General features: G+C 44.3%; 1 protein-coding gene across 3 annotated transcripts in view; it reads right to left on the minus strand.

Annotated features, from left to right (window-relative positions):
* The window catches only part of PIEZO2 (piezo type mechanosensitive ion channel component 2), a 447,097-nt gene that overhangs the window by 64,729 nt on the left and 357,928 nt on the right, over nucleotides 1-24,440 (minus strand). For all 3 annotated transcript variants that reach the window (XM_032293399.1, XM_032293398.1, XM_032293400.1), the window contains 10 exons: nucleotides 24,218-24,378; nucleotides 17,324-17,500; nucleotides 16,922-17,047; nucleotides 15,368-15,568; nucleotides 14,158-14,362; nucleotides 13,935-14,036; nucleotides 12,930-13,095; nucleotides 7,906-8,149; nucleotides 5,399-5,495; nucleotides 3,794-3,953 (listed from right to left, as the gene is read on the minus strand). In XM_032293399.1, the coding sequence (XP_032149290.1) occupies nucleotides 3,794-3,953; nucleotides 5,399-5,495; nucleotides 7,906-8,149; nucleotides 12,930-13,095; nucleotides 13,935-14,036; nucleotides 14,158-14,362; nucleotides 15,368-15,568; nucleotides 16,922-17,047; nucleotides 17,324-17,500; nucleotides 24,218-24,378 (1,639 nt within the window). The remainder of the gene's footprint in view (nucleotides 1-3,793; nucleotides 3,954-5,398; nucleotides 5,496-7,905; nucleotides 8,150-12,929; nucleotides 13,096-13,934; nucleotides 14,037-14,157; nucleotides 14,363-15,367; nucleotides 15,569-16,921; nucleotides 17,048-17,323; nucleotides 17,501-24,217; nucleotides 24,379-24,440) is intronic.

The following is a 24,440-nucleotide window of genomic DNA, read 5'->3' on the forward strand; positions in this document are numbered from 1 at the left end:
CTGGGGATTTCTTTAGGGAGTATGTGAAGGCCAAGTTCCCGCTCCAACTGTGGGACTTTAGTCTCTTGTCCCTGATTCTCTTCTTCCTGTCCTTCTACTCCCTTCTCTTCTTTCTCACTTCTCAGGCTAACTTCAGTGTCCCCCTAAATCTCCTCAACCTTCTTCACATACTCAACTCTGTCACACTGTTACACGCTTGGCAAATCCCAAATCTGTAGGAACCTGACGGTATGCTGCCCTGGACTGGGAGGGGCTATTGGCAGCTGCTGGAAAAAACACCCGCCTGGGCAGATGGTTCTCTGCAGAGCCCCCGACTCCTTGAAAAGTCTTCTGCTTCTCTACAGTGGCTGTTTCAAACTCTGCTACGTTTTTCTCAAGTCTTAAAGTCTGTCGAGTGGTTTTTCACTCCTAGTAAATGACCTAGCTTCCTGCTTCCCAGAGGGAACACAAATCTTAAGGCAGTAAGTCTCTCAATTTCCCATACCGTCAGTCCCACAGGTGTCCTGCCCTGCAGGGACAGTGGAAGAGGTACCGTCAGCCTGCCTAGGTCTGCCCTGGGCTCCAGGTCCCTTCCCCACTCGCAGCCTGGGGAACAATTCCTGTTTCTTCCTCTCTTCTTGCATTTCCAATTTTTCCGTTAGGACTGAATTCTGTCCATAAGCATGCAAGCGTACTCAAGTCTTGATAACCTTAAAAAAATGAAAAAGAACCCCCCACCCCCACTCCCCTGCATTTTCCTATGTAGGAACTTACATCACTGCCCCTTCACATTGAAATGTCTTACGGTCATGTCTCTAAGCCTTTACAACTTCAACCTCTGCTCGCTGCTGTCTGGCTTTGACCCCCCTGTCAAGGTCACCGATTTCAATGTTCAGTTGCTAGTCTTATCCTTATATAACTTATCTGATGGATTCCAGTGGGAAAGACTCTTCCTTAGGCTCCTAAGGCAATGTGCTCTCCTAGTTTTCCTTTTTCCTTTGTGGCTCAGGCTGCTTGGTCTTCTTTGCAACCTCTTTCTTTGCCCATCTCCCAAACATGAATGTTCCCCAAGATTCTCTTCTCATGCTTCATACTCCCTCTCAGCAGCCGCAACTCACCCACTCCAATACTATCTGTGTGATGGTGGCACTCCATCTACTCACTCCTCTAGACCTGTCCGAGCAGCTGCTCAGTGGACGTCCCAACTGGTTGAGTTGCATGTGCCCACAGCACCTACAACTCCGCAGCGGCAATCTTCTCTCCCTGTTTGAGTTCCTATATTTGGAACTGGCACCACTGTTTGGCTAAGCCAGAATCCTGGGCACATCACCCTCTGTGCTTCCCTTTCCATCACCGTCTCCCTGCCCTCCCAACGGTTTTCAAGCTGTGCCTCTTTTGCCTCTGGAATGTCTTTCTCAGTGAACCTCTCCTGGTCTAGCTGGTATCTCTACCCTGGATTATCAGGCAGCTGCCTAGCTGTCTCTCTGCCTTACAGTGCTGCCTGTACCCATCTATTCTCCATACCACAAGCAGAGTGAGTTTCCTGAAATGCAAATACAGTCAAAGCATTTGCTTGTTTAAACACTGCAAGGCCTTCCTAAGACTGTGGGAATATTTCTAAAGACATAATCCTGGTTGATAGCCCCTGGAGGACCTGGCCTCGCCTGACCTGGAGCTTATTCCTCACAACTCACTATCCTCATCTTCCAGTCTCCGTGATGCTGTCACTGTGAGCTTCTGATGGCTACTTCCTTCCGTAGCTTCACTGGGCTGCTTCCTCTGCCTTCTCCTCTGACTAACTCCTCTTCATCCTTCATCCTGCACTGGGACTGGAAGGCTACCTGGTTCATGCCCCTGCAGCTGGTTATATTCCCTTGATGTGACCTCATGTTTCCCCGAGTGTCTCCTACTGTCACACCTGCTGGTCTCAATGTCTGTGTCCCCTACAATTCACATGCGGAAATCCTGACTACCAAGGTGACGGACAGGAGGTGAGACCTTTTGGAGTTCATTGAGCGGGAAAGCAGAGCTTTCATGAATGGGATTACTGTCTTTATAAAAGAAGCCCCCAAAAGTGGTCTCTTGCCTCTTCCGCCAAAATAGGATGCAGTTTGGAAGATGGCCATCTACTAGGAAGTGGGCCCTTGGCCGACACTGAATCTGCCCAAACCTTGATGTTGGACTTCCCAGGCTCTGGAACTGTGAGAAATACGTGTATATGATTTACAGACCACCTGTTTTATGGTATTTTTGTTTTGTCAGCCCAAATGGACTGAGACAATACCAGATACACTGTAGTACAATTTCTTGCTCATGTGCCACTTTCCTGCTAGTCTGTGAGCTCTGTGAGGGCAGAGGTGAGCATCACCTCTATGTAACAGAGTAGGCAATGAAAGAAATGAATGAATGAATGACTGTGAATTCTTTGGACACACCATTATGAGTTCAATGCTTACTGATCAACTCATAGCTTTTCTTTAATCGGCATGAACTGTACTCTGAGCCAGTTACCACTCTCACTATAACATGAAGAGCACGATATCTAAACAATTGTGACAATTTTGAGGAAAAGATACTGGGGAACATTCATGTTTGAGAGATGGGCAAAAAAAGAGATTTCAAAAAAGACCTAGAAGACTGAACCACAAAGGAAAAGGATAATTAGGAGAGCACGTTGCCTTAGGAGCCTGAGGAAGATTGCTTCCAAGTGGAGGTTCATCAGATAAGTTATGTAAGGACCTCTGCTTTGGGAAAGGCAAAACAGATGCATTTACCTGCAAAATACCAGCTGTTTATGTACAAGTAAATAAGGTTACTATTGGGATGAAACATTGTACTTAGCTCTGAAAATGATGTCCTGGGTATTAGAAAATGATTATAACAATGAATTCCAGAGCAACGCTGTACATAAAATAAAGTCATTGTCACCTACATAATGAGGGCTGGGCATGCCACAAGGCTCCTTTGACAATAGGGATCTTTCTATTTGACTCCAACTTAGGTAACAGAGGCTGACAACTGCCATCATATAAATGGACCTTGGAAATAAACAAAATAAACATTGTGTTTATCGTGGTAGGAAAAGAGAACAGACTCTAGGGAAACTATAGGTAAACACAGATGTATTAGTCTAAACCTCAAGCCAAATAATAGATATTGGTAATTTTATATAACACTACCCAGTATCCACCAGCTGATTCACACTGAGAATCTCATGGGACCTAGGCATGGTCTGAGTCTCTGAGAGGAGCACACACAGCAGCTGGGGGCCACACAGCTGGTCATCAACATCCACCCCCACCTCAGCGCCCTTCACTTTATTACCTCTACCCAGTTTTTTTCCCTAAACTTACAAGATCAAGGGCAAAAACTGAAAGAAGAATGGAGTCTATGGGAAAAAATAGATAGTAATGCAAGCAGGTCAGTGGCTTAGAGAAGAAAAGCAGGTGAATAGGGGGAGGTAGGTGTAAGTGGACTGAGCTCTAGACCAAAGTGGCATACATTGCTGTTTGTCTGAGACCAGGCTGAGCCACTTCTAGAGAACTGGTGGGTTTTGAGAGGTTCAAATTGACCAGTGAACCTCTGGCCTTCTACGGCATCCCCATTCCTTGTGAAACCTGATGGTTACATAGGCCTTCCTGTTACTGTTCTATTTTAAAGGTCCTGTGCTAAATTCTTCTTGGATTGGTTTCACTGGAAGGGATTTCTTAACTTCTTGTGAGTTCTGAAAGCAAGCTCAGACAGAAAACACAATGCAATATTGTTTCAGGCAAGTTTCCTGGGAGAAACCACTTGATTCCATGGCCTGACCCACCTTGACGCCAGGATCTGGGAAGCTTTTATATCAGCCACAACATGTAGGAAATAATAACTCATGAAGACTCTTCTTTGCAGCAGGAGGAAGGCAAAACATATGCTGTCCCAAATAATTCCTGCCTCCCCACTGGGTAGTGTACAGGGCGAATTAGCAGGAGCTGTGGTAGCAAAGTAGAAAAACACAAATTAAAATTAACATCTGTTTTCATTGTCATTTTATAAAATCTGGGGTATAGTCAAGCTTGGGAAATAAAGGCACAAAAGCAGCATTCTGAAGCTCTGACTTATTTATGAGTTGATTTATTTACAAGGAGGCCACGAATCCAACATCAACATTGATTCACAAGGCTGACCACGCATTGAACTCCTCATACTCCACGGTTCCGGAGGGCCTCATTAACATGGAGGCCTCCTGAGTATTTCTCTCTCTTAGGAAGAAAGAGACCCTCAGCAAGGGCCACGGAGAGATAATGTCCAGTGCCAGAGGAAATACTCTTCTACAAAAGAAAACACCCATTCTGGGAATGGGCTTATACACAGGGGTAACCAGCAAAATAATGAAAACAGCATGGCTTATAAGAAGGAATGTCAATAGTATGTCTTCTCTTAAGTGAAAAGCAAAGTCTTAGTGAGGCTTCAGCAAAGTATAGCCTGAAATAGAAGCTACATAATAAAAAAATAATAGACTTTATAAAAAAGACTGGATGTGGTGGCTCATGCTTGCAATCTCAGCACTTTGGGAGAATGAGGCAGAAGGATTGCTGGAGGCCAGGAGTTCAAGACCATCTTGGGCAACATCTCTACAAAAGATTTAAAAATTAGCCAGGCACGGTGGCACAGTTACTCAGGAGGCAGCTACTGTGGTCCCAGTTACTCCAGAGGCAGAGGTGGGAGGATCGCTGGAGCCCAGGAGTTCAAGGTTACAGTGAACTATGATTGTGCCAATGTAGTCCATCCTGAGTAACAGAGGCCCTGCCTCAAAATATTTTTTAAAAATATAGATAAATAATAAAAAATAAATAGAGAGAGCACGGTGTCCAAGTAACACCCATGGGTGCCATGGTAGACCACGTGTGATGTCATCCTGGGTTCTGGTACAACAGGCAGGGTGGTGGCAATGACACTTCTGCCTTTGTCTCAGCAGGAGTCTAACTCTGGAAATCCTCATGCTCCTCCCAACTGTTTCCCTGAGTTTGAAGCTCTCTGAGCTTCCTAAGGACAAGAGGAGCCTGAAGTCAGAGTTACTTCATGACCCAAGATGTTAAGCGGAACAACAGCAGGTTTGAGTGGGCTTCTGGAATCCTTCCTAATTATGACTCAAAAAGCCTGGGGAGTTACTACAACACTACATCCAATCTCCAGATCACAGACTCCAAGTCCTCAGAGTTTCAGACGTTTAAAGAGGATGATCAAAGAGGCTTAGCATGAGGCATCTCACATTATAGACAATAGATTCACCATGTACAGTTCTATAACCTCCATCTGGAGATAACTGACCCTACTTTTATCTCTTGATTGGCTTTGGCCCAATTTTAAAATTAGAACAATACAACTATCCTCCCTCTTCTGCCCTTCTGCTCCCACATTTGCTTTTCATACTTACGCATTTGATAGCCTTTGACTGTGCAGGCCAGGCTGAAAGCTTGGATCAACCAACAACTATTGTGCACCAATGTTCCAATGTATCCACATGCTCCTATCTGAAACAAAAGAGGGGCACAATGCTGAAGCTCTGCACACAGAAAAAAATGTGGCGTCTTATAAGTATTCACAGGGTCTCAGTGGTAATGATTCTAGGAGATGCCAATTGTACCTAAAAATTCAGTCACCTTGTGGTAGTGCTTCAGGAGCAATGTAAATTCCTGGGGAAAATTAAACAGAATGAGTAAAGGAAAGGTCTTTCATGTAATGTTTTCTGTACTTGGAAGCACCACTTTTTCAAGAGGAAATCTTGGGTGATCATCAAAATAAATCTCAACTCTGGGGTAATGAATGGGTGTGCACTGAACCCTAGAACTTTGACTTTGGTAGAATTATTTTCTTAAAAGCCAGATAAATATAACCTATGCTGTTCCCTAGAGGTCATCCCAGACTTAAGCGGCAGGGTGTGGTTCTTAGAACAGAACAGAGTATGTGTTTTGAGTCTTGTTTGGCTGATTCTCTTGGTAAAGAAATGCTTTTTGTAGATTGGCAGGTGGTTGCCCCATAACAATGAATTTCTTGTTATAGTTAAGTTTAAATCGTGAGCTGGAAAATGTTTGAACAAGTATGAATCATTGCAAGCCAACACATAAAAGTTTCAACTGCATTGTGTGTATTTCCTGGGAACATGTGAGGAAGGAAAGTATCATTAGGATTTGCTCACACAGTAGTGGTTACTCAGTATGGATTCCCCAACCCTAGGAATATTCCAGTCCTACAGTGTCATATCCTGCTTTTGTTCCATTTTCCAGGCTAAGAATGCCTTCCCCCTTTGTCTCCCTGAAGACCCTTCAATCTATTTATGAGTCTCTGATGCATTCAAATGGGATTGTCCCCAGGAAGCCTCTTCCCAGCTTCTCTAAGCAAGATATTAGGCATCCTTTTTTTGCTTTGTTTCTCAAAAATGTTGTGATAATTATCATTAACATACTGCATCATAATTATTTATAAGTAGGTCTACCTTCCTTTTTAGAATGTTAATTCCTTGAGGGCAAAACCTGAGAGCTGTTTAGCTCTAGTTCTTCAATATATCAAATAGTGCTTAGCAAAAAACAGGTCTACAATACAGGTTTACAGAACAAATGAATGAATCCATACATTTTCCAAGCATGGCTGTGAAATCAGCCTCTGGCAACAGATCCCTCACCATCACACTGGCTTTAGAACGAACCAGCGGTCTGTTGTTCTTTCTCATGCTCTTTTCAACAACTCTCAATGCTTCTCCAAATGTAAATTGATGTCAGAGGGGTAAAAGCACCCAGTAAAAGTCACTTTCACTGTCACCTAGAAAATGGACTTTTAATGGACTTCAAACAAAATAAATTATCCAAATGCCTATTCATGGCTACATAAACTTGGCTTTCCAAGACCTCTAGACACAGAGATACACCCTCCCCCCATCCCCTACCACCCCCACCACAGCCAAAAATCAAGGAGCTATCACAGTTGAATTGCCTGGGGAGCTCATCCTTAAGTAGCTAGGAAGGAGATTTCCTCACTGCTATCTCAGTGCAAAAGCAGTTACAGCCTGGGAGGTGCAGGCACAGGGATAAACTTCAGGTGGGCACCAGCCAGATAGCTATTAACTCCTTCAGCTCAGGAGGGGTTGTTGCTTAATTTCTTGCAGCACTAAATCACTGAAATGGTGTCCTTGTGTCCTGATAGGTTGATGTGACTCTGGAATTACCACTGGGCAGTGTGAGTTACCTGTCATGTGAGGGGAAGAGTTTGCTCTGAAACATAGCTACTTAAAGAGCAGAGCAGCCAAGCTTTTCCGGGGCCTGGTGGGGGTTCCATTAACCTTATATTGCTCTAGCTGTGTCCTAATCTGGATGTCTATACTCAGACGGAACAAGAAAGCTGAATTTTCTCTTCTATCTACCCACATCTTATGAGTGCATAAAACATTCTTGCCTGCAATAGCCCATTCTGCTTCATTCCTACCCCAACCAGTGTCATAGAGAGCCATGATCATTATATTGCACATTTCTGCGGTTCTTTCCAGATAAGAAGGTTGCTTTTTGCCAACATGAAACAGCTTTTGAAAAGATTCAATGGCTCCAATTCAGCTTTTAACAGGGCCACTTCATAACTCACAGCAACAGTGATGACAAATTATTTCTCAGAAGAGACAGAATTTTAATTAGCAAAAGACATTTTAGAATTTATTCCTATGAACACATATCCTTTAGCCATGTGCCCTTGAAATGGTGAAAATGAGCAAAAAGGATTCTGTTTAACGTGGCAAGACAGAGAGAAATAAATGGGTTTTTAATTCTGAATCTGCAGCATCTTATTTGGGGCTTTTAAGAGAGCAACATGACAAGCACTGGGCTTTTAATAACCACGAGTGGATTGTTTACTCTTACATGGAAATCACAAATGTGTTATGCAATGGGAAACACTTACTGACAGGATATTTTTCATCGTAATCACAAAAACGTTGTACGCAATCAGCCAGTCCCAGTAGCGCAGGATGCTCTTGATGGGTTTCAACAGCAAATCGCCCCCAAAGAGCAGGAAGTAGAAACAGGCCACCAGGTACCCCATGCAAAAGATGCTAATCCTGGTGGTGCCAGTGATGAAGATGATGGTGAGCACGAACCAGAAGAGGTAGCTGAAGACGATCACTTTGGACATGTCTAAGTAAGATCTGGAAAACAAAGCCAGCGACAGAAGGACAACAACAACAAAAAGAACAGAAGCAAAATCAGGAAAGTCTCCTTTAACAAGGGAAGAAATTCACGCTCTCTACTATGACTTGCAAATCAGACTACGAGCTTTAATTTAATCCTGGTATCTAGGAAACCCTCAAATAGTTAGTAATGGACCAATAGATGAGCTGTGGAAACCGTGTGTATGCTTCTTACCACCTTATTCAAGCCAAATTTCTCACAAACAACAATTTCTGCCTACTACTTGAGCATTCAAAATTCTCCTTTATTTTTCCATGGTAGGCATGAATCATAGCATGGCAAAAGAAATTTAGAATTTCTGTACCTTAGAGGTACAGATGCCTTCTGTCTAGTGAAAGAAAAGCTAAGAATGGATGAGCAAATTTCTTTGATAAACTAGAAGTTAAACAAATTTATATTGAACACAAAGCTTTTATTAGAGGTGGAAATCTTTCTCTACAGATGAGAGGTGATTCTGACAAACTATCCACAGCCATGGTGGGACTTTTTTGTTCTTTTCAGTACTCTGGTTTTGGAGGTTCTCTGGCTGAGTCAGGATTCCCTTTTGGGGGCCACCCATCCCTGCTGCTTTCCTGATGGAAGGTGAGGCCCGCGCTCGGGTGCCAGCATTGTCATCTGACAGGAGTCACACCTGCAGGCCAAGTCCCAGCTGCGTTTCTTGATTAGAACTTTTTGGTTTTGGGGGTTTTGTTTTGGTGATTTCTTTTGCCGCATTTGGGAAGAAGCACAGGAGAATAAATTCTGGATTAATTTTTTGATTAATGAATTCTTGTTTTGTAGGATGTTAATAAGTAATTGCTTAATAAAATATGCACTACACTTGAGCTATCCAGCATTATTAGGGGATCAGTTTGAGTTGTGCCTTGGTACATTTTTCAGGCAAGTGAACTTTTAACCTTTACTCTTTTTAAAGGAAAACACTTAAATATTTTTATAATTTTTTTTTCTAAAATATGTAAAACTCTTCCTTGACTTCCTAATGGAGAGTGGAATGAAATGTCAGTATCTGTCTGTATCCCTGGATCATCACAAAGAAAGGTAGTGAACTGGATGAGCCTAGGGGCCTTCTGAAGTGTGTGTGATTTGAGTTCAGTGGAACTGGGCTGCTGGCATTTCGAGTATGTGTGCTGGCCCATGTGTGCCTGTGAGTGCAGGTGATTCTTTCCTTACCTCTCCTTCCTTGCCTGCAGCAGTCAATCCCTGCTTTACCAGTCCTGGCCTTCACATTGAACCCACTTTGAGTCCAGAATTCATCAAACTAAGTTTATGAGGATAAGTTGGAAAAAAAACCCAGTAAACATGCTTCAACAAGGAGCCTTATGGATCTCTGAGTAGAGAGACTGAGCCCTGGTGACAGGTACTGTGGCTAAGGGCCACCTAACTATCAGGGCTCTGGCCACTTTCCAGAGATCTCAGGCTGCTGTGGAGCTAACCCCTGTGGGGGAGGAAGAGGCGAGCACGGCTGTGCTTCTGATCAGCAAGCGTGTGCACTGCCTTCCTACTCACTGCTGTGGCATTTGACAGGCCACTTCCTGAGGGGGGTCACTTTGCTGGCAGTCCTCATTGAGAAATAGAACAAAAATTTGAAATAACTAAAAAAAAATCAGCTTTAAAAATCAAGGCACACAAAAGATTTTCATTTGAGTTATGATTTAGGTTTTTCATGAATATGTTTGAAATACTTATGTTCTCTTTGCAATAGTAAAAATATTGGGTTAGACTGACTGTCTTCTTGGCATCATAGAGAAAAAGTAAAAAATGGAAGTCCTACCTTAGATCAGTGCCTAGTCTGGTACTTAATTCACAAATAGAATGGTCAAGTCTATATAGCATATGGTTTTGAAGCAAACTCACTTCCTGATTTACTCAGTCCATATTGAGCCTTTTGTGCTACCAAGAGGCACTCAAGCGCTTAAACATTCAGATTTGTGAGCTGGACTGCTTGAGTTCCAGTCCCAGTTCTACTGCTGCCTATGTCTCATCTGGTTGTCACAGTTTCCTCATCTCCACAATGGGCATAATAACATGACCTCCTAGGGTTGGGGTAAAACGGCTCCATGTGTGCAAAGCCTGGAACAGAGCCTGGTGGAAAGGGAGCACCAGGTGACTGACAGCTATCTGTATTGGTATATGCACTGTGGGCTGAGAACTGTACGAGTGGGGATGGGGACAAGTGCAAAAGCAAGTTAGGTGTGATCTTCACCCTAAGGCTACAGCTTACCAACACCAGGCAGAAGATATTCACACAATGTAAACAGGAATCTCTAGAAGACCAGAAGCTGGAGAGCAACTCCAGGTGTGGGGTTGGCTGGCTAGGGTACTATCAGTGACCTGTCTCCACTTGGATGGCATATGTGTATGAAATGAGTCCCACAACATATAGCTAATAAGAGGATATAAAAAGTCACAGCAGCTCCCTCAGACAATTGACTACAGTGGGCAGCTGAGTGGAGTCTTAGAGGCATTTAAAGACCAAAGACCTGACTGAAGAGGCAGAGTGGGCCTGCCCTCCATGAAGTGGGCCTTGGGTGACAAAATCTCAACATGGAAACACAGTGAATGCAGAAAGAGTGAGTGCACAGGGAGAAGTCTGGCATGGTTTAAACACGGACACCGTGAGAGAAACGCGGCCCAGATCAGCTGTCATGAGGGTGGGTGGAGTGGTGGAGGATGGAAAAGCTGCACAGGGTGGAATCTAGGGAGCCATCCCTCCTCAGTGCCCAGTGAATACAGAAAGTGAGGATAAGAACAAGGAATGAGGAGGAGAGAGGGGAGATGAAGAAGACAAATGGAGGATGAGGAAGAGGGATGGGGGATAATGATGAGGGGTGAAGGATGAGGAGGAGAGATAGGGGATAAGGATGAGGGATGGAGGATGAGGAGGAGGAATGAAGGATGAGAATGAGGAATGGAGGATGAAGATGAGGGATGATGATAAGGAGAAGAGATGGAGGATGATGAGGAGGGACAGAGGATGAGAATGAGGAATGGGAGAGAAGGAGGAATGGGAATAAGGATGAGAGCTGGGGATTGAGAATGAGGGATGGAGGATGAGGAGGATGAATGAAGAATGAGGATGAGCTATGGGGATGAGGATGAGGGATGAAGGATAAGTAGGAGGAGTGGAAGATGAGAAGAAAAGATGGGGATGAGAATGAGCTATGAGGATGAGGGATGAAGAATGAGAAGGAGGGATGGAGGATGAGCTATGGGGATGAGAATGAGGCATGAAGAATGAGGAGGATGAATGGAGGAAGAGAATGAAGGATAAAGAAGGAGGAGTGATAGGGACAAGGCTGAGGGATGGGATGGACAAGAATGAGCTAAGGAAATGAGCTTGAGGGATGGAGGATGAGTAGGAGGAGTGGAAGATGAGAAGGAGGGGTGAGGTGAGGCAGAGGCAAGGGGGATGATGAGGAGGGAGGGGAGATAAGGATAAGCTATGAGGATGAGAATGAGAAATGGAGATGAAGAGGAGGAGTGCAGGATGAGAAGGAGAAATGAAGAATGTGGAGGAAGGATGGAGATAAGCAGGAGAAATGGGGGATAAGAATGATCTATGGGGATGTGGATGAAGGATGAAAGATTAAGAGGAAGGATGGAGGATGAGGAGGAGAAATGGGGATAAGGATGAGAGATGAAGCATGAGAATGAGGGATGGAGATGGGGGGGGATGCAGGATAAAAAGGAGGAATGGGGATACAGATGAGGGTGGAGGATGAGGAGGAGAAATGGGAATGAAGATGAGCTACGGGGATGAGAAGGAGGGATGCAGGATGAGAAGGAGAAATGGAGGATGATGAGGAGGAATGGGGATAAAGATGAGCTATGGGGATATGGATGGAGGATGAAAGATTAGGAGGAAGGATGGAAGATGAGGAGGAGGAATGGGGATAAGGATGAGGGATGGGGATAAGAATGAAGGATGGAGAATATGGATGAGCTATGTGGATAAGAATGAGGGATGGAGGATGAGGAGGAGGAGGAGAGAATGAGGAACACTTACAGAGGAAAGGTAGGGATGAGGGGAGGGAAGGGGGATGAGTATGAGGGATGGAGAATGGAAGGGTGCATGATGAGGAGTAAGAATGGAGATAAGGGAGTAAGGATGAATAGGAGGAATGGAGGATGAGAAAGACAAGTGCAGGATGATTAGGAGGGATGGGGATAAGAACGAGAGATGGAGGATGAGAATAAGTGATGAAGATGAGGAAGAAGGCTGGAGGGTGGGGAGGTGGGGTTGGGATAAGGATGAGCTATGGGGATGAAGAAGAAAAATGAAGGATGATTAGGAGAGATAGAAGATGAGGAGGGATAGGGATGAGGATGAGCCATGGGGATGAGGATGAGGGATGAAAGATAAGGAAGAAAGATGGGGGATGAGGAGGAGGAGGGAAGATAAGGATGAGCTATGGGGATGCGGAGGAGGGATGAGGGATGAGAAGGAGGGCCCTCCACTAAAGAGCTGGTATTAATGGCACAGGTCAGTTTTTACACAAAGAAGAGGAAGAGAACTGAGGCCATAAAGACGTGGTTTACACTGACAAAAGCAGGTGCAGTGCTACAATTCAGAGACTCAGCTTCCAGGCTACTGACCAACCCTGTCCAGCATTTATTAGCTTCAATATGTATAATTCAGCGGATCTATTTTCCAAGTATAGCAGAGAAAGTATAGAGGAGCAATGTAATGGAAACACACATGAAAGTGGCTCTTAGCAAATATGAAGCTCTTGTTACCTGCAGTGAATAAAATCTGGCACAGGGTTGTGCTGGCTGAAGGAGGCTGCATCGAGGTTCATGCAGATCTCAACATTGTCACCTGCCATGATCCGCACTGCAGCCTTATTCTCGTCCTCAAAAATCTGCCGTTGTAGGGAGGCACACAGAAGCAGCATGAAGTCATCTGGCAAGACAGAGGTGATATCATTAATCAGCCTTGTCCTCTTCTGATTTACATAATGCAACACACAGTCATCACACAGCAACAGCCACACCCCAGCTCCTAAGTGAGTTGTGTTCCCAAAGTTCATAGTAAAATTCATCCTGGAGTCCAACGTCGGGGCCAAGTCATACCCTCTCCACCTTGTAGGGCATAGAGTGACCACAGTTGTGGCAGATGTGGCATAGAGTGCCATGGATGTGGCAGATGCAGGCATTCATTTTTCTTTATCTTTTCCATCCCCCTTTGCATTTCTAACCAAAAGACTCTCCCCAGAGCTAAGCCACACTGCAGATGTGGTGCGAGCAGTTGGAGATGGGGGACCGTGCGTTGAGAGCACAGGGTAGCCTGAGAGCTGTCTTCCAGGCAACTGCCCACAGAGGCCTCAGGCCAAGCCTGCCTAGCAGCCTGCACACTAGCTGCTTCCTTGCTTCTTAAACCTAAACTTGTTTAGGCAGGGCAGTCATTTGCATTTTCTTCAACACCCACTCTGGTCTTTGGGGAGCTGCTCTGACCTTTGGATCACCAGCTGCCCTGTGAAGACCTTGGGGCTGCAACCCAATTCTAGAGCAACTGAAATCTGGGAAGCATCTTCCAGCACCCACTGTCTCATGTTCAGGGTAAATTTTGCTAATGTAATAGGGTGAGTAGAAGCCATTAATGACTTGTGATATTAACGTGTAAGACAAGCTGATTGTGAAGTCTGGTGGAAGACGCAAAGGCGCTAACGCATAGCATGTGAAGAGCGATTAGCAGTGAACCTGCATACCAGCACTCCGTGGCCCTGCAGTAGAAATACTTACAGACGAGAAACACAGGGTTGGGCCGCACAATGAAATCTGGGAAGTACAGCCACTTTATGATGTTGTCGTTGAAGCTGGCACCCTTGAATCTCCATGGGTAATCTGCAGAAAAGGAAGTGGTGAACAGCACAGTCAATGCTCTTCATCTCCACTCTTCTCCCAGCTGTCCACTCAGTAATGGCTTCTTCTAAAAGTAGATGGATCCCGGGAAGGGCAGGCTCACCTCGGCAAGGAGCAGGCGGGATGCCGATGCAGATGAAGTACTGGAAGGTGATGATGCATGCCAAGAAGCAGCAGTACTTGGGCCAGATCTCCGCGATGGCTTTCCTTCTGCGTCTATATAAGACAGCGATCAGCCAGCAGGCATGGACCATGGCATAGAAATCCATTCGCTGGCCAATCACATTAACTGACAGTAGGAAACAGGTCTGCGTAAAGACGAAGAGAGGCAAAAAAAAAAAAAAAAATCAGGCTATGGGAAAGGGGACTGGTGATAGGTGTCAGGTCTGTGTAGGTGGCAGAGAACCACATCCCTCAGGGCCAGACTGTCTGCACAGATTCACCAGCGCTTGCTCTTTAGAGTGTCTTAGCATGAAGACAGAAATCCTGTATAGATTACTCCCAAGGGAAAAACTGACTAGTAGCTGTTATAATAACCACTTCAGACAATAGAGAGAACAACAATTTTTGTCTCTTCATGAAACATGACCGTTGCTACTTCATTCTATGAAGGCACAGGCACTATCACAACCATTTTAGCTTAAAACAGTTCATTTTGGCTGCAGCTTATGCTTTCAGAATTCACAAAAAGAAAGAAGATGAATATTTATTTATTTATTTGTTTAGAGATGGAATCTCACTCTGTTGCCCAGGCTGGATTGCAGTGGTGTGATCTCGGCTCACTGCAACCTCTGCCTCCCGGGTTCAAGCAATTTTCCTGCCTCAGCCTCCCGAGTAGCTGGGTTTACAGGCACACACAACTACACCTGGCTAATTTTTGTATTTTTAGTAGAGATGGGTTTTCACCATGTTGCTCAGGCTGGTCTCAAATTCCTGACCTCAGAAGATCCTACCTGCCTCAGCCTCCCAAAGTGCTGAGATTACAGGCGTGAGCCACTGGGCCTGGCCAGAAGATTAACAGTTTATTCTTGAAAAGAAACCTGTTAACACAGAAACTGATGGCCATGCATTTAGATGGTTCTGGAGATCCAGGGAGGCCGCGGCACTGCTGTGGAGGGGGTGTTTGGCACCCAATCTTGGAAAATCTTCAGTCAAGCCAGTTAACCATCAGTACAAACACTTTCTGTTGTTCTCAAGGAGAGAGCCGTCATATCTGGAGATGTATCACAAAGCTGCAGTGGTCAGTTGGCTGGAAGAAGTTCTTTGAATTTTCATGGAAAAGAGAAATAAAACATGTCAGCAAGGAAACTCACCTCCAGACCGAACTTGTAGAAGAAGTAATTGATGAAATATTTGGCACAATTAACAAGTCCATCATCTAGATGTAGTCTTGTAATGTCATGAAAGATAGTTTTAGACACAGGGGCTGTCAGGTTATTTCGACCTCGATAGTATTCCTGATGGCGGTAAATGGTGACTTCAAAGGCCAAGATAGCCAGCATCAGGAGGTTATTCTGCAAAGCAAGAAAACACAACTGTGTCAGCCAGATGCTTTATGATTTGGTAATTTCAAGCAATCCTCATATTCTTGACAATTAAAAGGACAATGTTTTATAAAAGCTCACCTCTATTAAACAGTTTCGAGCTCAATATTTATTTTCTCTGTCTTATTTATTGTCGCATTATCTCCATTAAGAAATCAGGCTAACTTCCAAAATAATAGGATCTAGAATCTGTAGACCTAAGATGCTGCTGCTCATTCTTGTTTCTCAAAACTACACAGCTCATAACAAGGAAGCAATTTCCAGTGATCCAAGGAGGGCAGTTCAGCATTATTTGCAACCGGAAGTTCAAAACAGTATAGAGACACCCTGGGATAGAGACACCCTGGGAAACACACTGAGCTAGGTGAGTGGGGAGCTGCTTGGGGGGAAGTTTTTGAATACTCCTGAAATCTGGCTACAGAGAGCAATAGATTGAGAAGCATGCTGACAGTAAAGTAATAGTAGTGATGATGTAACTATTATTTGAGATAATGAAAATAGCCAACATTTATGGAATCATAGCTTCCAGACACAATTCTATCACCCTTTTCAAATATCAATTTCTTTATTCTCATAACAGGTATTTATGGTGAGTACTGGCACAATAGATATCTACCACATGAGGAAAAAACTAGAAGGTAAAAAGAGAAAATGGGATGCTTAATACATCTTAAAATTCCAGGTGCTAAGTGCAGAGGCTGTATGATTAAGTGCATGCCAGTGTAACATGATTAGGACTACTCAGATCATCCATGAAAAGAAGATGTGAAAAATCTGAGGCATGTGGTTTTCACTATGATTGTATGACTATTTGCACTCAAATTTCCTTTGAAAAATATATGCTTTGTTATTTCTAGACGTAATAGATGCTCTTTATTAAAAACTATAGAGAAACAATGTACACAGCACAAATGTCTTGTAAGGCTAATACGCTTCTCAGAAATAATCACTATTGAGCATGTGGTATATTTTATTCAATATTTTTCTTTGTGTCTAGAAGAGATCAAACTATACACAGTGTTTTGAAATTTGCTTTTTAAAAAACTTCACATATTTTAGACATGCTTCAATTCTATTCAAATAAATACATTCCAATGAATGTATTTATCATATTTTATTCAAGCAGTCTCAGATCGTTTGGTCATTTTCTCTTTAACATGCCACAATACTGATTGTAACACCTAGAATTTGTTGCAAAGGTGATGCCAAATCCCACATAAGATGAGGTTACTATCAAATGGATGTCAAACATCTCAGGGAAATGGATTCTGAATTGTTATACAATGGTGTGGAGGCCCAAACTAAGCACAGCAAAGCCGTTACCCTCAGGTAGACTAGCAGTGGCGAAGACTTCCGCAGGCCAACCCACTCTGTAGGATCAATAGGAGCGCGGTAGAGCAGAGACTTGTTCAACTCATTAAGGGGGATGTTCGTTTGATTTTCATTTGGCTGAAAAGAGAGAAAATGGAGTAAAAAAAAAACCAGCTCCACAGATGAGGAGAGCTTGGGTTATTTCTTCTTCAGCTTTGAGCAAAGGGACAATGGTGGGATGGGAGGGACAGGTCCATTTCGGGGGAGCCCTCAGTATGAGAGGAGGCTTAACACAGGGCCAGAGCACGTCCAGTCAGGGAGAGGTGACTTACAAACCAGGCCAGGCCAAAGGTACTTGGGGATGGAGGTTCACTAAAGGGCAGTCAGGAATATTCCCCCTTCACCGAGGCTCACCAAGGAACAGTTAACAGAGAAGTTCTCAGGCTTAATGGTTTGGAGCTGGTACAACATTTTGCAGACGATGATCACACACGTCCAGACCGTGCAGACACTAGAAGCCAGACGGCGCAGCTTGGCATACGGCAGAGCAAAAGCCCAAGAAATCAAAAATACATAGTTGAACAGAGACACCTGAAACCATAAAACCAGAAATAGGGACAAAAATACGTAACATGGCATGACAAACAGGCCATCCCCAAAACAAGATGACTTGATTTACTCAGTTCAGCAAGAGTGAACTGGATTCCTAGCATGTGCAAGGAATTGCCCTAGGTGCTGGGGTACTAAAATAGGCGAGCTATGGTCTTACCCCTCAAGGACATTATGTCTTGTATGGCAGACAGACATATAATCAGGTGACGTCAATACCATGTAGCACTGGCTAAACTATTGAAGTGGGCAGGCTCCTGTGAGAGCACCCAGAAGGGTCCTTGGTTGAATGTGGAGGTCAAGAAACATTTTCAAGAAGAGACAGTACCTGAACTGAGCCAGGCCAAGAATGAGAGGTGCATTCCAGGTAAAGGAGGCATGAGCAAAGGCAGGAAAGCATGAGCTAGCATGATGGGGACAGGCGGCCACAAACAGCTGCAAAGTTCAGAGTTCAAAGTATAAAGTGCAGCAGTAGGTGAGGCTGGAGATGCAGCTACGGCCGAGTTTTGATAGATTCTTTTTGTACCATGCTATGGCACAGGAGCCCATTCGTCAGAAAACTGAGACAGGTGGAAGGGTATTACACCGGGAATTTGGAGGTAAGATATGCCTCTCATCGAGATAAATGTAACTGACGAATGGAGGGCGCATTGTGGGAATTGGACACCAGGTGGGAAACCCACTCACACCCTGCTGCAATAGCCGAAGGGAGATGGGGAGGAGGTGAGGATTCAAGATGGGAGGCAAAATTAGCTGGCCTTGATGACTGATTGGTTTGGTGGGCCGGTGGGTAAGGGAGAAAGTTCAAGGAGTGACTCCCAGGTTTCCACTTGGGAGCCTGAGTGGATGACAGTGCCATTATTGAGACAGCAGTGCTGACAGGGAAGCTGGTTGGAGCAGCAAGGGCAATGAGCTCAGCTTAAACCTGTTGGCTTTGGGCTGCATGTGAGTTCACTGATCAGGCCAGATGTTCCCACATTTCTAGCAATTCTCTACAGTTAATAGTTCGTTGGACAGTATAGAAGGACCACCATCTTATTCAGGCATAGAAAATGCTCATTTATTTTGAATATTGTTGTAATATCCTAGAGATGTTTAATATTATCAGGTAGAAATAACAGCATGCTCTAATTTGATACAACTGAGCCTGTACCAAGCACTGTGGGCTAAGCCTGTGCATGCTAAGAGACATAGTTACCTACTTGACTTATAAAACCATAAAAGAAGAAAATGTGGAGACTGCATGAGAGTATTCAATTCTGCTATTTGTTACCTGGTTACCTGTTACTCTTCTACTCGACTATTTGTCACTGTCCAAGGCAAGGAAACTCTCTGAGAATTAAGTGCTGAGGCGAAGACTTCTGCAGGCTATATTAGGGTAAGAAAAGATGCCTTACAGAATTAGTTGTAGATGAAAGAAATAACGTACATGGAAAAGCTCTGGAAACCATGACTCACTCATAAACATAACCAATGTTACCTTTTAACAAAACAGATTAGTGAATTGACTCTTCCTCCATAGTCATTAGCAAGTGTAACGTCAATTTGGATATTAAAAAGCAAACCCTATGAAAGATGCTGTGAAATTAGCTCTGTTATGTCTGTTATCATGTATCTAAGGCCTTTAGTATAAAGACACACAATTCATTTACTCAGAACTTTCAGTTTTCTGAGTGATGGGGAAAAGGATATAAAGATAGTAACCTTCATTAGGTCTTAACTAGGTTCAAGGTGACACATCCCCTGAGGATTCCCTGCTCACAGGAGGCACGTCCCTCTTAGGGACAGATGGAGGCACACAGGTACTTGGTGACAGCATCAGGTGACTGAGACCAGAAGAATAAAAAAGAGTGAGACAGGCAGGAGAAATAGCAGGTCCAAGGCCCTTCCAGACATGAGAGAGCACGGACTGGCCATTTCTGGAGAAGCAAGTGATTAATTATGAGAGAAGTGTGATCTGAAACCTGTCAGAGGACTTTAAAACCCACCTGGTGTCCTAGAGTGTCCGGGGATGGCAAAGGTGAAATGATCTGGGCTGCATCATGGGGGTATTATACCATGTTACCGTGAAGATGAGAGGTAGTTGCTGCAAGGTTTCAGGTAGAGGGTTCTCATGATCATATTTACCCTGCGGGAAGACTATTCTGGCTGCATTGTAGAATACGTATTGGAAGGAGAAAAGATTGAGAAAAACTTGGAATCTGTAAGAGTAATCTAAAGGGGGAATGGAGGTAGAGGCAGTGAGTAGGACACTTGAAAGTGCTTTGGGGCCACTGAAGAAGTGGGTCAGGCCCAGCTGTCACATGGACACAGGGGCTTGGAGTTCACAGCACTGAGTTGACACAGATTTTAGGACTCACAGTTGGTGGAGGGCAACTGAACCAGAGTCCTGTGCTTGCGAGCTCATGAGCTCACCCATGAGAGTCCAGAACAGAAACGGGCTATGGACAGAGCCTCAGGAACACGCTGAGGAAGCTGGTGGGAAGGGCAGGAGGAGCCCAGGAATGAGGCAGGAAGGACCTGAAGAAGCTGTGGGGAGGGGCCAGGAAGGCGAGCTGATGTCCAAAACAAGAGGAGAGGGAGCTTCAATGACAAGGAAAGTTTCCCCAGTCCCCAGCATCCTAGAGAAGTCAAATCAGAAGAGAACTGAAGAGCCTCTGTGAGGTATCATTTTACAAATAAAAAAAAATTGGGGCTAAGTGAAATATGATACTTCATTCCATACAAACAGCAAGGCTGGTGCAAATCTCAGTGCACCTGTTCCAAACCCATGCTCTCTCACAGCCCCATCATCTAAAGAGATCATGATCACATCGTTTCCCTGATGGTAAGAATCTCATGGAAGGGAAGAAGAAGAAAGAAAGAAGAGGAGGAGGAGGAGGAGGGATAAGGAAGAAGAGGAGGGAGAAAAGGGGAGAGGGAAGGGGAAGAAGAAGGAGGAGGAGGAGGTGGAGGAGGAGGAGGTGGAGGAGGAGGATGATGATAAACACCTGGGCCACAACCAACACCTGATGAAATAGAATTTTAGGGAAATAGGTGCTGGTCCAGATATATAACAAGTGTCCAGGTGATTCTTACTCTCAAGGATTTTGAGTAACAGTTTTATGTCATAATGCTTTCATAAGAAAGCACCGCACACAGATTGCCATCCTATCTGAATATAACCTTGTGGGGCCCGAGGGCCCTGTCTGGAGGGAAGGGGCCTCAGAACCAAAGCCTGCCGGCCTGTGCATACCCGTCCCTGGCCTCCCTCCCTCAGAGAATCCCAGCTGCAACCATCACCTTCAGGCTGCAACCGCCCAAAAGGGACACTCCTCCGTGTGCAGCCAGTGCTCACTGTGGACCCCCAGCACAGCAGTCACTGTCACTCTTAGTTTTATTTAGCAGCCATTCCCATCAGGCTGTGAGCTCAGACAAAAAGTGTGTCTTTAAAGCACCTAGCACCATGTACACATTCACTTTATTATAAGTGCTTAATAAAGGCTCAGTGAATACTTTGTGAGAGTAAAAATAATAACCTCAACTGACAGGGAGGAGAAAAACTGAAGCCTCAGCTGACAAGAAGGAGAAACCTCAGGTTTGCAAAGTTCTTCTGTTCCTTCCTTCAGTCGGTGAACATGGAGCTTCTCTGACTGGCCAGGCCCCAGGGAGGAGGGAGCTGAGGTTCTAACAGAAGGTGTGGCCTCTTCCTCGAGAATCACCTGACCTCACAGAGCTGTCCAGCAGCCTTGGAATTAGAAAATAGCTGTGTATTTCAAAAGGAGAAGAGAATGTGGTATGTATATAGTAGAATATGTATATATTTAACTCTAGATTATTCCAAAGCAGTGTCACTCCTGAATAATGTGCTGATGTAAAATAAAGCTTTCTCTAACAATTTCTTTTCCAGAGGCTTCTTTTTCAGATGCCTCATGATGATAACTTTGTAAAGGTTTAATGTTTGTAGGACAGATGAATCCAAAAGTTGTGAAAACAAGCACCCTTACTGAGGTCTTGGGTAAGGATGTCTGGAACCCAAAGCTTGCTGCCACAGCTCCTGAAGAGCTTTCTCTGTGGAGAGGGGCTGTGTCCTGCCTGTCTCTCCAATGCCAAGATGATGGGGCAGGTGGGGATGCAGGCAGGAGAACGTCCTCTGCATAGCGCCCGAATGAGGAGCTAACGGAGACGACTCAGGGGGCCTGATGTGTGCACCCTGGAGCTTGGGCACAGGTACCCATGAGGCCAGAAGAGATGAAGGCCTCTGGCCACAGGGTGTAGAGAGTCTCTGTTGGGTTCCATGTGTGCAAGCAGAGCGGGGCCTGCGTGAGGGTGGTCCCTGGGCCTGATGGGGAGGCACAGAGCGCTGAGCTGCTCTGAGACTGCAGGGAAGGCTGGAAGTGCAGTAGGACTCCACAGCGGGGCCCAGAAGGAGAAGGTGCTGGGAAACCAGGGTCTAGGTCCCAGTGCCGGCCAAGAGTGGCTGCTGGATGCCCCACTGAGGAGCCTCCAGGAGGGCAAGGGCAGGTTTACCTGCTAGCTACCAGCCCAGTGCGTGAGGCCATCATGGGATGGCACAGGCCAAGTCACAACATCTCCATCCCAGGGGGACTTGCCCTGAGCTTGTGAGTCTGAGCTCCAGCCCAGGAAGGAAAAAAATAAAAGAAGACTAAAGAACCTCCATGAGGTGGATTTTTTTTTTTAATAAAGAACTTCCTTACGGAAGTTAGGAGGGGAGGAGGTGTGAGTGAGAAAGAAAGGATCAGCTAGGAAAGGAGGAGATTCTGGGGAAGGCCCCAGATGATTCTCTGTGGCTGCACAGTTTTAACGAATGAAGCCAGATTTGGCTCACTAACATCACTGTAGGATTCTGCATTTGTTAGGAATGATCAGAAAGTGCGCTCTGTTTAGGGACACAGAGGTTAAGTTTCCCTGTAGGATGCATTTTAAAGGGACAATGAAGGTCAGAAGAGAAGTTTTTTGATTAGATGTCACCAAGGTGGTCACTCGGTGTGCCAATTACATTAGAAAGAGCCAGCAGTGCACACGCTGCCAAGATCCCAGAGACCAAAGTTCAAGGCGGGAAATCCCTCATGCAGGTGGGTGATGTCGCGCACAACACGAGTGGCTGAAACAATCTTACAGCAATGGGATTTGGCAGATGCTAGCAGCAGAAGGACGAGGATTTCTATGCTCATGAGTCTCTCACTTGTTTTAAAGTTAAAGGTGAGAGAGATTAAATTAGGAATGAAAATTCTGAAAGTCTGCATGATGTATGAATCACAGAGAAGAGAGTGGTTATACTCTGCGGAAGGCTAACTAGAGTAACTAGATCCTTTGTTACTTGCTGGTCTGTTAACAAGATTATGTCTGGAGACTCATTAATGATAATGAAGAAGTTATGTCTGCCTTTTGTTTAAAATCTATAAGAAATTGCATCCTTTAATGCTTTGGTTCTTTTTCTGATGGACGTATTTACAGCAGGATGGATTTATGACAGCAGATTCTCTGTGTCCGACTCCCAGGAATTTCCGTTCCCCTTAATGTCCACTCCCATCATTACATTGCCTGAACATGCCTTCACACCTGCAGCACAGCTTCTCATGAATCAGAAGTCATCTGTACCTCAGATTGGATTTGTTCAGAAATGGTCTTTGTGCGTTTTTTGTCAAATGCCTTTTCTTGTTCTTTTCCATTTCTCTTTATATATTCGAATCCTCAAATTTGAACTGTTCAATTCACCTCTACCATTAAAATGTTTAAATATTTGCTCTCAATGAATATAAATACTAGGCTAGATTTTGGCTCCAATTAATGTATACACCCAGTGACTTAACAATGGAGCTGCTGCCATGTCCCCCACAAATCTCACAGAGACAGTGGCTTCTGTTTTCATTCCCACTTGGCAATGATCCCCTGTCAATTTCAGATGGTTTGTATGAAGTGGGGGAGAAGTTCTAGTTTAGACTACAGAGCTCAAATTAATGTTCATCTGTTAGATACCTATTTGTGAAACATTTTAGGTTTGCAGTGTTATAGTTATGATATTTTACTGTTATATATGTAACTTTTTAAAGATTATAGGCAGTAGTTCCTTGATTAATTTTTAGAGGGCAAACACTCCTTGAATTGTAACCGACTCAAAAATAGTCCAGGCATATATAAGGATGCAGACACTATTTGCTGAATAAATGGAAAGAATCTAATTTCTCCACAATGAACTTTAAATGATCTGTTGACTGGATGATGACTCTCTTCTTTACAATCCAGGAAACAGAAGTGCAATACAGGTGCATGGCTGAAGACTTTGTGTTGTAGCTCAAGAAATCCAATCGTAAACAAGGTGAACTCTACCAAAGATTTTATTTTTTCTCCTTGGGAATGTAAACTGGAATGCTATTTTCCTCGGATAATTTAGGGAGATGGAATCCCATAGGCAGGGGCAGAAGGGCAGCCTGCTCTCACACACTTCCCTAAGGACTAGATGAAAATAAGTAGCCTTTGTAATACAACCAAACCAATGAGAGACTCAGCCACGAGTCTCTATCCTTTTTCTCAGTGCCGCTGACCCTTGGATTTCAGTAAGTGTATGTATTTATCTTAGAGTCTTGATAGCCTAATGTAATGGGCATTACATTAAAAAAATCATGGACAGTTGGAAAAAGAAAATGATGACCTACTGTGGTTCTATTCGGCCTGATGATAGGACAAATGTTCACTTGCCTCTTTCACAGAAACCCAGATAATGTATGAGGAAACGATTTTGATGATGTGCAACTCCAAAATCCACCACATGAACACCTGCAGCTTGTGAAAATACTCCAGGAATTTTAAGAAGAGCACAGTGAGGCGGTCAATTACCAGGTGCCATTTGTTCCTTAAATCTGCAAAATAGGAAGTACAGCTGAGAGCATAACATTTAAAAATATTATCATTTAAAGCATAT

The sequence above is a fragment of the Sapajus apella genome, unplaced genomic scaffold (genome assembly GCF_009761245.1).
Source record: "Sapajus apella isolate SASKATOON/1434 unplaced genomic scaffold, GSC_monkey_1.0 scaffold29, whole genome shotgun sequence".
Classification (NCBI taxonomy): Eukaryota; Metazoa; Chordata; class Mammalia; order Primates; family Cebidae; genus Sapajus; species Sapajus apella.